This window comes from Myotis nattereri (genome assembly GCF_964212035.1).
Source record: "Myotis nattereri genome assembly, chromosome: 2".
Lineage (NCBI taxonomy): Eukaryota > Metazoa > Chordata > Mammalia > Chiroptera > Vespertilionidae > Myotis > Myotis nattereri.
The window spans coordinates 96,744,851-96,760,023 of record NC_138076.1 but is presented as its reverse complement, the minus strand read 5'-3'; the positions used below and the strand labels follow the sequence as shown (position 1 = coordinate 96,760,023).

Below are 15,173 nucleotides of genomic sequence, written 5' to 3'. Positions count from 1 at the left end.
GTACGAATTAATGTACAATGAAATCTGCTTAACTATGATCATGCAAATAAAAATCCTCCACAACCATTTTTGTTGTTGTTGTTTTATAAAATGGTCTTAAAGATATACTTCCATAAACATTCCTGGTGCAATTTAGTCAATGACAAAAATACAAAGCTATCCTTTATTCTTATTTTATAGATTTATAAACATGCCTTCGTACTGCTGAAATAGAAACAGCGTGATGGGAGAACTGAGCTAATGAAATGTTTAAAAACCAATGTATCTTGGTCCAACATTAGCTGCCTTGATATATAGCAGCCTCCCATAATCACTGGTGTCAGTACTGCTGTAAATAAAGAACAGCTAAATATTGAGAGATTAAGACACAAATAAAAACATTTTTTAAAAATAAAAGGCAGTTTCATTAACATGGAGAAATCTCTAAAAAAATAATAATCACATTAATTGTGATATGCATTGGAAAATAGTAAAATGTCATTTTCCAAAATAGTTTCTTTATTATATCCCTTATCTATTATCACCAATCTTGGAAATATATCTTAAACATAATAGTGTGTTACATGAAAATGCTCCATTATTCAATGTGATAAATTTAACAAGTTAGAATATGATTTTCTTTCTGATGTTAACCATGAAAAAAGAAAAGAACAGCACCTGAAATACTAAAATGAATTTGGCTACACATAAAGTAACAACCTATAAGTTTTGGTTCAAAATACAGTTTATAAAACTGTAAAAGTATACTGTCTTATGTAATTTGTTTATATAATTTTGCAGCTTACCATAAAGAAAAGATCATCTCTAAATCCAAATAAATTTCCACTTTTCCCAATCAGGACAAAGTGGAATTTCATTTAAAAAGTTCATAAGACTGTAATACCTACTACAGTAGCTCATGTAGTTTGACATATCACTCCCACTTTGTCCTTCCTCCCAAAACAATGTTTTTGGCTCCAAAATAAAAAACAATAATAAACTCTTGATGAAAACTATGTTATGGGGCAATCTATCATATACTATAACTAAATATGAATTTACAGAAAAGAGCACATTCCATTTTTAGCATTTTTTTCATAAACATGCAACTCACTATAAAATACAAAACTCTTGTTTTCAAGAACAGCCTTATAAAGACACACTGCATCAATAAAACTTTTCTCTTTCTGATTACCTTTACATTGTTATGAAGAACTGAAACTTTTCTAATGTGTATATATCAGATTTTATATTATAGTGTAATAATTTGCATTTTCTGAACATGTTCAAGAGGAAATATCTATACACAATAACATTCTAGACTATTAAAAACTAATTCAAATTACAGAATTTTATTGATACAGTAGAGTATATGAACTGAAAAGGGACGATAAAATGGGATAAAGATTTCAGTACATTATTTTATAACACATTCTTTAAAATTAAAATATTTTAAATCTTTTTTCTTAAAATTTTCATTGCCATAGAAGGCCAGAAAATTCTGGGACCAATACTGAGGTGTAAAATAATCAACTTCAGGAGTATTTCACAATTTGTGTGGTTTCCTCCCATCAGAGGCATCGTTCAGGTGTAATAGCAGATGATTTAGCACCTCTGAAGGTTAAGGGTGCCTAGGGGTAAACACTAGGTAAGATACACACGGGAAAGAGACCATTTAACTCTCCAACCAATAGTGACATCAAGAAAATGACACCATTTGTTGAAAAATAATTTTTTCACAGTAAAACTGCAGAGTATACAAATACAAACACTGACAGATGACTGCTTAAGATCTATCCTAACAAACTCTTTTCAAAGCAATAGATCCAATAAACAGTTGGGTACTGTCAGTTTAAAGCCACAGATAAAAGCTATACAAGCACACTAGAAGTCAGAAACATTAAAAAAAAAAAGGAAAAATATATTTACAAGTTTCTTCTTTAGTTTATTTCTACATAGCCATAGCAAATTACACTTTCACAAGTCAATGTTATCACCATGCGTATGGCTAAAGTGTGACCACAAATATATGAGGTCATCAAAGGGAGGCCCAACTGTCCACTCTTCAGCAGTCCCATTTTGTGTATTAAAGGTTTTATTCAGCCTCAAGCTTGATGAAAAATGATTTTTTAAGTGTTCACATAGAAATTATTACATTTGTTCATCGCCTTTCTCTTTTAGAACTTCTCCGCCGTACCTTAAAAGAAAAATCATCAGATGCTTAATTAAAATGGGGACACATTTATTAGACATAGCAATTATAATAATTTTTTAACCAATTATTATTCTTACTTGGTCCTGATTTTGCTTTTCTCTCCTTGAAACCTTTCTCCTATTTTAACTTGTTGCATCACTTATTTAGACCTATATAATATTTGAATGTTCATAAACAGCTTTTCCCAGAATAGCAAGGAAAAATCATTCCTTTTCTATTTAATAACTTTAAAAACAAATGATCAGAAGTCTATGTAGACAGCAAGTAAAATAATGGCAAATGTCATATTTTAACTTATATTTCTGTGATAAGACAAAATTTGACACTTATGAACTTAGGCTTATAGCTGTCTTTCTGGGAAAATAGTTATTGAGTTTAGATCCTATCAAATACATATAAGTAAGCTAAAATTCAGACACATTCCCATTAATTGGCAATAGGTAATGAAAGCATAAAACTTTAGTTCAAACAAGAGGAATATAAAAAGGACAGTATTTTAATTTAATTAACAGTATAGTTTTTCTTTGATGAAGATATCAGAGACTCTTTCACCTTATTTTTACATCCCCAAAAAACCCGTTAAGAAAGAAGCTCAGCCGAAACCGGTTTGGCTCAGTGGATAGTGCGTCAGCCTGCGGACTGAGAGGTCCCGGGTTCGATTCCGGTCAAGGGCATGTACCTGGGTTGCGGGCACATACCCGGTGGGGGATGTGCAGGAGGCAGCTGATCGATGTTTCTCTCTCATCAATGTTTCTAACTCTCTCTGTCTCTCTCCCTTCCTCTCTGTGAAAAATCAATAAAATATATTAAAAAAAAAAAAAAGAAAGAAAGAAGCTCAGCTAGTTTGAGACCACAATGCAGCATATTTTTCTGTAGTGTTAATCCATTCACATAAATGAATTCTGCCAAAGATTGAAGAGCTAATTATATTTTAAATAGGTCAGAGAAGTGGGGATCAACTCTGGGACTTGATCTCAGTACACTGATTTCTCAAATAAGATGGCTGACTGAGCTAATCCAAAGATTCAGCATTAGTATTACCAAGAGAACAGCTCTTACTTAACTGTTTATATTTCTTCCATAGTAAAATATCTGAAATATGTTAAATGGCAAAACAATTCATTACTTAAAAAAATAAAAAAGTACCTCAGGAAGTTCCACATTCCTATTTTTGTAAAAAAAAAAAAAAAAAAAAAAAGTGTCTATTACCAATGTTATGAATTCCAAAGGCTGATTTTAATAAAAACTATGATTTTATTATGATTGACTAATTTCGAGTTTCTACTTTGAAATTCAAACAAAAAGTAATGAAACATAAATAAGAGTATATTTAACAGATATCAGCATTCTAAAATCAAGGTATAAAAATGCCTTAAGTGTCAGTATCATACTGGTACTTGTTCTTTTCCACATCAGTTTAAACTTGACATTTGCACTTGCACTAGGCTACATTCATTATTCTCACTCAGTTTTAGATTTCCATAAAAGATGTATTCTGCATTATACAAGCTGGTAGAGGACAGAATGCTAAACTAATGAAGAAAAAACTAAGTATTTAGAATTATAAGAAACATCAAATACTAAAAAGATGTGACCAAATATTTACCAACCCTATTTCTATATTCCATACTATTGCGTTAACTTGAAACGCAGGCAGACAGGTACAGTGGAAAACAAAGGCAGGTGGAATATAGGCAGGGGTAGACATGGCAGTTAGAGCCAGCCTAATCACAGAAACCAACAAAGCAGAAATAATAAAATGTTTCTAGACTCAAAGCCAGAGGCATGGGAAAACAAGTGAAGGCTTGCAGCAACAAGGTGTATGAGTGCATAGAAACAGAAAGTTCAGCATAGGAACAGAGAAAGAACACACAGAAATGGAAAGTTCAGGCCCGTTGCTGGGCAAGAACAATTGAGAGAATCAATCAGGTGAAGACACAGGCAGACATGAAGCAGACTTGTAGCAAAAATATGCCCCTGGACTACAAGGCTTTAAGGGGGCAGCCCATTATTAGGGCCCTCCTCCCTGTGAGGGGAGTCTGAATCTGCTTGTAATTTTCCACACTTTTGCTTAAATCTTCTGGTCCACGGAGCTCATTCTTCAGCGTTGCAAGATATGACCCCTGGGAAAACCCTCAGCTCACCTTTCCGGTTATCACTATCACACATGGCATTTTAATAAAAACATACATTTACTGTAGAAACTTCCTCTTCTTCTGTTTCTTCCTGTGGAATATCATCATTGACAGGAGAGCAACCCTGAAACACATCTACTTCTTCACTTGAATCATTTTCTTTAGTGGCTGCTTGTTTGGAGCGTCCTGCACGGCTAGAGTAAAAGACATGTAAAATACAATGAACATGCTAATCTTTAACTAGATTACATCTCAGTAGAGGGAATGCTTTAAATATCTCCTGAATTCTCAGATTTTCATTTTTATCCTTAATAACCTTATAAGAAAATATTTTTTAAAAAATATTTTTACTGATTTTTAGAGAGAAAGGGAGAGGGAGAAACATCGATGTGAAAGGGAAACATTGATCAGGCACCTACTGCACACCTCCTACCAGGGATCGAGCCACAACCTGGATAAGTGCCCTGACCAGGAATCGAACTGGCAACCTTTTGGTGCACTGGACAATGCCCAAACAACTGGTCAGGGTGGAAATATTTTTCTTATACTCTGAACCCTAAAACAGTGTTCAATCTAGAATCTTACATACAAACATCTACCAAGTAACAAAAAATAAGTGTGACTGAGACCAACACCATAAAGGAATTAAAAACATAACTCAGATTCTGCTTTTTTTAAAATCTTTCCCAAATAGTGAAAGGCGTTTATATCTACTGAGCTGCTCAAAGCAGAAAATCCAGAGTCTTCCATAATAGTATACCATTCTTTATCTGGTCCTAAGGATTCAATTTATAAGGAAACCTCAAACCCATTCACTTTACTCCACTTCTAACGCTACTACATATTTCCAAATATTCTCATCTCTTGGTTCTTCTCTTAATGAAGTAATCTTTTTTTTTAAATTTTTTTTGGTGATGTACTAAAATGAGATTTATTCTCTTAACTTTACCTATCCTTGGGTATGATTGGCCAATGGCTATAATTGGATTTCTGCTATCTATCTTCCAGTAGGGTGATTTAAGCTATTTACCCTCTGGTTGGGGAAAAGTATAAACCATTTACTCTTTTTTTTTTTTTAAATATATTTTATTGATTTTTTACAGAGAAGAAGGGAGAGAGATAGAGAGTTAGAAACATCGATGAGAGAGAAACATCGCTCAGCTGCCTCCTGCACATCTCCCACTGGGGATATGCCCGCAACCCAGGTACACGCCCTTGACCGGAATCGAACCTGGGACCTTTCAGTCCGCAGGCCAACGCTCTATCCACTGAGCCAAACCGGTTTCGGCCATTTACTCTTTTTTTGTTGTTAATCCTCACCCAAGGATATTTTTTCCATTGATTTTTAGAGAGTGCAAGGGAATGAGGGAGGGGAGAAAGAAAGAGGGGAGCAAGAGAAACATCAATGTGATTGGCTGCCTCAGGCCGTGCTGGGAATCGAACCTGTAACCCAGGTATGTGCCCTTGACCAAGAATCGAAACTGAGGCTCTTGGGAGCTGTAGTCTAAACTCTAACTTGAACTACACTGGCCAGGGCTAAACCATTTACTCTTAAGTGTCCTTGGTTTAGAGAAGATAGACAGGATATACTAGATGGCTGCAAATTGATGTATAACTATTTTTCTTAGTTTCCCTAGTCCTGGCTTACTAGTCTATCTCAGTAGGAGTCCCTGGATTCCAATACCTAACTCCCCCCCCCCCCCTCCCCGCCGACTAGTATGGAACTTTAACCAATGCCATTCATCGTCTTCACTAGCTGAGTTTAGACAGAGACTCCCCAAAAGCTAGTAGCCCTTGAAAGTCCTAACAAAGGTCAGGGCTGTGCACCACCCAGGTAATCTAGGAACCACTCAGTTAATTTAGGTAATAATAGGTGAAGCATCCCCACCTTAGTTCCCTTAATTCCTTAGATACTTATGTAGATTCTTGTTGATTATTGTTAATCAGATACCCTGCCTACTCCCAGAAACTTATTGATGAGCTAATCAGATACTTAATCTATTCCTGGAATTTGTCCGCTGATCCCTGTGTCATTGAAACCTCCTTACCCTAGGGTTACCCCAAACAAACCTCCTTACCCTAGGGCTACCCCAAACAAACCTCCTCACCCTAGGGCTACCCTAGACCAAATAAAAGGTTGGAACAGCCTGAGCATCAGTGGAAGTCCCTCTCCTTGAGTTGGACTTGCCCGCCTGGTCCTCCAATATTGCAAAATTATCTCGTGTCTCTTTCTCTCATTTGTTGTGCGGCTCCTCTTTCAGATACCGAACCCTACTCCACACAGAACGTGGAGGGAGTCATACTCGACAAACCAACAAAGTAATCTTTTAAAAAAGTAAACACAGCTGATATCACTCCCCAGGATAACTACCTCTTAACATGGTACATAAGGCCTTGCAAACAATTCTTGCCTACCTCTCTCCTTTCGAATCTCCTTCCACTCGCCAATTCCTCACAACTACAACCCAGCCAACTCTTGCCATCTTTCAATTTTGACAATATTTTTCCCGCTTCATAAACTTCAAATACAGTGATCCCGCCACCTAAAATGTTCTTTTCCCTGAACTATAGTCTAATTACTACTATTCTCAAGGAATCAACTTTACACTTTCTCAAGAGAAAATTTTCCTGATTTCCCAGCTCTCCCATTACATTCTTATAGCAGCCTAAGTTTTTCCTGCAGTGCACATATAAAAAATTAGAATTCATATTTACATGTGATTATTTTACAACTACATGCCCATTTACATGGTTAAGTTGCAGGAGGACAAGAATGTGTTTTGTGCTATTATATTGCCTAGCAATTAATATTCTCTAAAACATACAAGGTAATCAAAAATATATAAGATACCACCATTTAATAAAATGTATCCCTATTGAGAAATATTTTTTAAAATTAAGAATATTATGTTACCACTTCTATAAGCAATCCAAAAGATGTATTGTTCAGCCCTGGCTGGGTAGCTCAGTTGGTTAGAGAATCTGCCCAATGCACCAAGGTTGTGGGTTCCATCCCCCGTCAGGGCACATATAAGAATCAACCAATAACTGCATAAGTAAGTGGAACAACAAATCGAAGTTTCTCTCTATCCTTCCTCTCTCTCCCTCTCCCTTTCTCTCTAAAATCAATACATTAAAAACAAAAAACACCAAAAGTTGTATTGTTCAATCCATGCTAAAACCAAGCATTTTAAAATATTTTATTTATTTAAAATTTTCCATTCCAGTTTAACTTCAGTATTATTTTATATTGGTTTCAGGTGTACAGCATAGTGATTAGACAATCCTATGCTTTACAAAATTTCCCCGCTAATACATTATTGACTACATTCCCTATGCTGTATTTTACATCCCTGTGACAATTCTGAAACTACCAATTTGTACTTCTTAATCTCTTCAACCTTTCCACACCTCTCCCTCCCCACCCCCCCAAATCCCTCTCTCCACTGACAACCACTAGTCTGATCTCTGTATCTATGAATGTTTCACTTTCTTTTTTTGTTTGCTCTTTGGTTTCCACATGTAAGTGAAATCATATGGTATTTCTCTGAATTATTTCACTGAGCATAATTACCCTTTAGGTCCATTCATGCTGTCGCAAATGGTAAGATTTTGTTCTTTTTCACAGTAATGTTCCATTGTGTATTTGTATCACATGTTCTTTACCCACTCATTTTTTCATGGGCATTTGGGTTGCTCCCATATCCCGGCTATTGCAAATAATGCTATAATAAACTTATGGGTGCATATATTCTTTTGAATTAGTGCTTTGGGTTTTTTTGAACAAAAACCCAGAAGTGGAATTCCTCGGTTATAAGGCAGTTTCACATTTAATTTTTTGAGTACACGCCATACTGTTTTCAATAGTGGCTGCATCAATCTGCATTTCCACCAGCAGTGCATGAAGATTTCCTTTTCTCCACATCCTTGCCAACACTTGTTTGTTGACTTACTGATGATAGGTGTGAGGTGATATCTCACTCTCTTTAATTTGCATTTCTCTAATGATTTGTGACATTGCGTGTATTTTCACATGTCCATTGGCCATCTGTATGTCCACTTTAGAGAACTGTCTATTCAGGTATTTTGACCATTTTTTCAATTGGATTGATTTTTTGATGTTGAGGTTTATAATTTCTTTATTGCATTTTGGATATTAACCCCTTATCAGATGTCTTATTGGCAAAAATGACCTCCCATACAGTAGATTGTCTTTTCATTTTGTTGATGGTGACTTTGATATGCAAAACCTTTTTAGTTTTATGCAGTCCCATTTGTTTCCCTTGCCAAGGAGCTATATCAGAAAAAATTATCCTATATAATTAAAGGGTAATATGCTAATGATATGTTAAGGCTGCTCAACCGCTCGCTATGATGTGCACTGACCACCAAGGGGCAGATAGTCGCTATGGCATGCACTGACAAGGGGGCAGATGCTCCAGCTGGTAGCCTAGCTTGCTGCTGGGGTCCGGCTGATCGGACTGAGCGAGATGGGCCAGACATGCCCTGGAGCCTCCCACGGTCCTTCCCCAGCCTGATCATGGACTGGTGGGGTCCCTCAGCCTGGCCTGCACCCTCTCGCAATACGGGACCCCTTGGGGGATGTCAAGGGCCAGTTTCAGCCCGATCCCGCAGGCCACTCACCTTGGGAGGGCACCAGATGCAGGGCTCATGGCTGGTGAGCTCTGCTGCAGCAGCACGAGCCTCTTCCAATTGGGACTGATTGGGTGCGAGCCTGTGGCAGGCATAGTGGGGCCGGGATGAGCGGGAGTGGCAGGTAGGAGCTGCAGGCAGCGTTGGACTGCGGGTTTCAGCCCAATCCCTGCAGGCCACCCAGGGGGACCCCACCCATGCACGAATTTGTGCACCGGGCCTCTAGTTCCTAAGATAAATATCCAAGATTTTACTGCTTATATTGTCTTCTATTTTATGGTTTCCAGTCTTACATTTAAGTCTTTAATCCATTTTGAGTTTAATTCTTGTATATGATGTAAGGTAGATGTCTAGTTTCATTTTTTGCAAGTACCTCTCCATTTTCCCAACACGATTTATTGAATAGACTGTCTTTATCCCATTGTATGTTCTTGCTTCCTCTGTCAAATATTAATTGACCATGCAGGCATGGGCTTATTTCTGGGTTCTCTATTCTGTTCCATTCATCTATAAACATCTGTTTTTATGACTGTTCATACTGTTGAAGAAGAATGGTGTAAGTGGATAGCACTGTCTTGTTTTCTGATCTTAAGGGAAACACTTTTAGTTTTCCCCTGTTCAGTATAATGTTGGCTGTGTGTTTGTCACCTTCAAAGCTGAGTATGTTGCTTCTATTCCCACTTTGCTGAGTTTTTTCTAAATAATAAACAGATGCTGGATTACAAGAAATGCTTTTTCAGCATCTATTGATATGATTTTTATCCTTCATTTTGTTTATGTGGTGTATCACCTTAATTGATTTGCAGATGTTGTATCAACCTTGCATCCCAGGAATAAATGCCACTTGACCAAAATGTTATTATCCTTTTAAGGCAATGCTGAACTTGGTTTGTTAATATTTTGTTGAAGTAATTTTAGCATCTATGTTCAGCAGGGATAATGGCCTTTAATTTTCTTTCTTTGTAGTGTATTTATCTGGCTTTAAAATTAGGATAATATGGCTTCATAAAATGAGCTTGGGAATCTTCCCCCCTCTTGAATTTTCTGGAATAGTTTCAGAAGGATAGGTATTAATTCGTCTTTGAATGTCTGATAAAATTCACCTGTGAAGTCATCCAGTTCAGGACTGTTGTTTGTTGGAAGTTGTTTTTTTGTTTTTTTACTACTGCTTCTATTTCATTAGTTATAATTAGTCTGTTCAGATTTTGTTCCTTCCTGATATCCAGTTGTTGTAATAGGTGTACGGGTTAATAATGGCGGATTTTGTAATCAAAGAAAACACGATAATTTCAAGAGAAACATCAAAAGTGCTTTATTCAAAGTAATGTCCATTGCTATCTACACATTTCCCCCATCTTTCAGGTAACTTGTGGATACCGTCCCAATAGAACTTTTCTTGTTTTGAGGCAAACCTTCAGAGACCCAATTTTCTACTCCTTTGTATGTTTTGAAGTGCTGCTTAGAAAGTGCATGTGCCATTTGATTGGAATAAGTGGCAATCTGAAGGAGCAAGGTCTGGTGAATATAGTGGGTGGGTTAATACTTCCCAGGCAACATCTTTTAACGTGTCTTTAACTGGTTTTGAAGTGATGGTGCGTCATCATGAAGCAAAATTACTTTGCCATGCCTTCTGGCACATTCTGGTCATTTCACGATCAAAGCGTGGTTCAAATTGATTATTTGTTGTCGGTGGCGATCAGTATTAACAGTTTCACCTGGTTTTAGAAGCTCATAATACACCACACCTTCCTGATCCCACCAAACGCAGAGCATTGTCTTCTTTCCCAAGCAATTTGGCCTTGCAGTCGATGTTCATGGTTGACCTGGATCAAGCCATGATTTTGTGCATTTGGGATTCCCAAAATAAATCCACTTTTCATTGTCAGTCACAATTCAATGCAAAAAAGACTTTCTTTTGTGCAGCTGAAGCAACATTTTACTGATGACTTTTAGGTTTTCCATTTGTCATTTGTTCAGTTGATTTGGCACCCATTTTCCTTCGAAATCTTTCCCATTGCTTGTATACAATCGTAAATTGTTTGCTGAGGAACGTTTAATCTTTCTGCAAGTTGTTTTTGAGTTTGACACGCATCTTCATCCAATAATGCCTGTAACTGTTGGTCTTCAAACTTTTTCGGTTGACCTGGACATTCTTTGTCTTTCACATCGAAATCTCACTTTTAAAGCATTTAAACCAGTGTTCATAAGTATCTTGAGATGGATCATGTTCACCATAAGCTTCCGGAAGTATATAACTTTTTCTTCAAAATAATGAACGAAAACATCCTGCAAATCCTCTTTTTTTGGCATGAAATTTGACATTTTTAAGCATAAAAATATTTATGATGTTAATACCTTCAGCAAATTTGACATATGAAGTTTTGAAACTTGCTGTCAATACAACAAAATAGCATACATATCAAATTGCATATATATCAACATATGCGTAACTCCATTTATTGAAAAAAATCTGCATTAACTGGTACACCTAGTATTCCCATTTTCACTTCTCACAAGACACTTTCTGATTTCTTCCTTGATCTCATTGTTAACCATTCATTGTTTATTAATATGTTATTTTGACTCCATGTTGTGTGTTTTCCAGTTTTTTCTTGTAATTGATTTCTAGTTTCATTTCACTGGGATCAGAGAAGATGCTTGACATTTCAATCTTCTTAAATTCACTGAGTTTGTTTGTGGCTTAATATGTGGTCTATACTACAAAATTTTACATGTGCACTTGAAAAGAATGTATATTCTGCTGCTTTGGGTTGAAATGCTTTAAAATATTAATTAAATCCACCTGGTCTAGTGTGTCATTGAAGGCTGCTGTTTCCTTGTTTACTGACTGGAAGATGTCAATGAGGTGTTAAAGTCCCTTACTACAACTATTACTGTCAATCTCTCCTTTTATATCCATCAATATTTGCTTTACATATTTAAGGTGCTCCTATGTTAGACTCCTTTATCATTATGCAGTGTCAGTCTTTGCCTTACTATAGCCTTTTTTTTTAATCTATTTTGTCTCACACAAGTATTGTTCCCCCAGCTTTTTTTTCATGTTCACTTGCATGAAACATCTTTTCCCATCTTTATACTTTTAGTCTGTGTGCATCTTTCATTCTAAGTAGATCTCTTGTAGATAGCATATATATGAGTCATGCTTTCTAATCCAGTTATGTTTTCTATTCTAATCATACCCTATGTTTTTTAATTGGAACATTTGAGCCATTTACGTTTAATGTGATTAATAAGAATTTATTGCCATTTTATTCTTTATAACTATGCTTCTCTTTCTTCTCTTAAAGAGTACTCTTTAACTATTTTAAATGATAGCCTTGCTGGGTAGAACAGTATTGATTGTAGGTCCTTGCTTTTCTTCACTTTGAATATTTTGTGCCAATACCATCTGGCCTGAAATGTTTCTGTCAAGAAATCAGTTGACAATCTTATGGGATCTCCCTTGTAGGTAACAGTCTTTGTTTTGCTGCTTTTAAGATTCTCTTTTTCTTTAACCTTTGCCATTTTATTTATGTCTTAGTGTGAGCCTCTTTGAGTTCATCTTGACTGGGGATCTCTGAGCTTCCTGGACTTGTGTGTCTTTTTCCTTCACCAGGCTAAGGAAGTTTTCAGTCATTATTTCTTTATATAGGTTCTCAATCCCTTGCTCTCCTCTATTCTCCTTCTGGTAACCCTATGATGTGGATGTTGTTATGCTTCATGTTGTCCCAAAGGTTCCTTAAACTATCCTCATTTTAAAAGATTTTTTTTTTTGCTGCTCTGTTTGGGTGTTTTCTGCTACCTTGTTTTTCCAAATCACTGATTTGGTCCTCTACTTCATTCAACCTATTGTTTATTCCTTTAGTATATTCTTCATTTTAGATATTGTATTCTTCCATTCTGACTGGTTCTTTTTTATGGGTTCTATGTCCTCTTTTATGCTTTGTATGTCTTTAAATTTTCAGTGAGTTCATCTATTCTTCTCCCAAGTTCCTTGAGCACCCTTATAACCATTGTTTAGAGCTCTGTGTCAGGTAGATTGCTTGCCTCCATTTATTTATTTTTCTGGAGCTTTCTCCCACGTTTTCATTTGGGGCATGTTTCTGTTTCCGCATTTTGGCCAACTCTGTATTTAATCTGAGTATTAGCTAGATTTGCTATATCTCCCAGTCTTGGAATGGTAGCCTAGTGTAGTAGGTGTCCTATGGAGCTAAGTGACACAGTCTCCCTTATCACCAAAGCATGATGCTCCCTTTTGTGGATTATGTTGGCGTTGTAGAGTTTTGATTGCTGCTGGCTCCCTATTGTAGTTGAGTCGTGATTGCTGTTGGCCCCTTCATGTGTGGGTCAACCCTCAGGCTGGCTGACAGTGAGGATTGATGCCAACCACAGTATATGCGCTATTGTGAGGGTGATGACATGAAATGGAATTCATCCCAGCAGTGTCTAGTTCCCACTGAGATCCTCCTTTGGATGTGCCGCTTGTGGAGCTAATTGGGTCCTGTCTCTGATGTGGTCTGCAGCACACCACCAGGTGTGTTGGTTCTGGGGCCTTTTGGGAAGGAATCTGGTGCAGGTCAATGTCAGATATGGCCTTACACTGGCCTTGGGCCACCTGTTTGGAACTACAATGGTATGCAGTTTGTGGCTACCTTTTCTAAGGCTGGAAGTGCATGGAGGGGCCAAAGTGTGCACCAAGGTCAGCTTACACCAGCATCATACATGGTGGCAGGGCAGGAAAAGGCCCAAGGAACCCCAAGATCCAACAGTTGCCTACCTATTAGGCTCAGTTAATAAAAGAACCTATGGCCATACTCACGTTGCATGAGATAGGTTCTTAGTGAGTGACCAGGTAGAAGTGAGTGGTATTCACAAGATTGATAGAGATTCAAACCTGGAGTCAGTGCTGGGTCTGAGGCCACTCAGCAAATGTCCTAAGGCAGTGGTTTTCAACCTTCCTAATGCTGTGACCCTTTAATACAGTTCCTCATGTTGTGGTGACCCCCAACCATAAACTTATTTTCGTTGCTACTTCATAACTGTAATTTTGCTACTGTTATGAACTGTAATGTAAATATCTGATATGCAGGATGTATTTTCATTGTTACAAATTGAACATAATTAAAGCATAGTGGTTAATCACAAAAACAATATGTAATTATATATGTGTTTTCCGATGGTCTTAGGCGACCCCCTGTGAAAGGGTCATTCAACCCCCAAAGGGGTCGCGACCCACAGGTTGAGAACCGCTGTCCTAAGGCATACCAAGTCTAGCTGTCCCTTGCCCAGTACCTACAGACCTTTTGGTGGGGCAGGGCCTCAGAGAGTTGTCAGGGTGAGGCCAGCAGAACTTATCAGGCCCAAACAGACCAAGATTTGATGGTGTGAAGGAAGGTTCTGCACCGGTTGGGCATGAGAGGAAAAATGTCCTTTGTCATAAAGCCACACAACTCAGTCTGTCCCACATTCTGCCTGGAGAACCTGCGTGTTGGGAGGGTGGGATATTAGATCTCCTGTGAGGGGATGGCACTGGTCAAGCTTGAGGGAAGATACAGGAAATGGCCCTCGAGAGCCACATAACTCAGTCTGACACCAGGACCTCTACACCAGAGGCCCAGGAAGATGATTCCTCTTCTGGGTGTGAGCTCGGGGGCGACAGGGAGCAGTTTGGGGCTCTTGCTTTCCTCTAGGCCAGTGAGGTCAGAAGAAAAATAGGCAAATTTAATGTTATTTTAACAGCTCTAAAAACAGAGCTTCCTACCGAAAAGAAGATAGGCTGTTAAAACAGAATAAAGAGTCTCTTTCTGTGCTGACTTTTTTTTAAATCCTCACCTGAGGATAAATTCAGTGAATTTTAGAGAGAAGGGAAGAGGAAGAGAGAAACAGAAGGAGATAGTAAGAGAAAGAGAGAAAGATTGATTGGTTGCCTCTCACATGCACCCTGACCAGGCCTGGGGATTAACCCACAACCCAGGTATGTGTCCCAACCAGGAATAGAACCCGATACCCTATGATGTATGGGACAGTGCTCCAACCAACTGAGTACACCAACCAGGGCTGTATTGATTTTTTTTGGAAACTGACATTCTTTTTATTTATTTTTAAAATATATTTTTATTGATTTCAGAAAGGGAGAGGGAGAGAGAGACAGAATCATTGATTGGCTGCCTTCTGCACACCCCACACGGGAC

The 15,173-nt window shown here is 37.6% G+C and overlaps 1 protein-coding gene across 1 annotated transcript in view; it reads right to left on the bottom strand.

The window, feature by feature from the left end:
• Positions 1–624: 624 nt before the first annotated feature.
• The window catches only part of PDS5B (PDS5 cohesin associated factor B), a 265,811-nt gene continuing 251,262 nt past the window's right edge, over positions 625–15,173 (bottom strand). Inside the window, exons 34-35 of the mRNA XM_081083029.1 lie at positions 4,385–4,523; positions 625–2,176 (exon numbers count right to left, since the gene is read on the bottom strand). Of these exons, the coding sequence (XP_080939155.1) occupies positions 2,141–2,176; positions 4,385–4,523 (175 nt within the window). The 3' untranslated portion in view covers positions 625–2,140. The remainder of the gene's footprint in view (positions 2,177–4,384; positions 4,524–15,173) is intronic.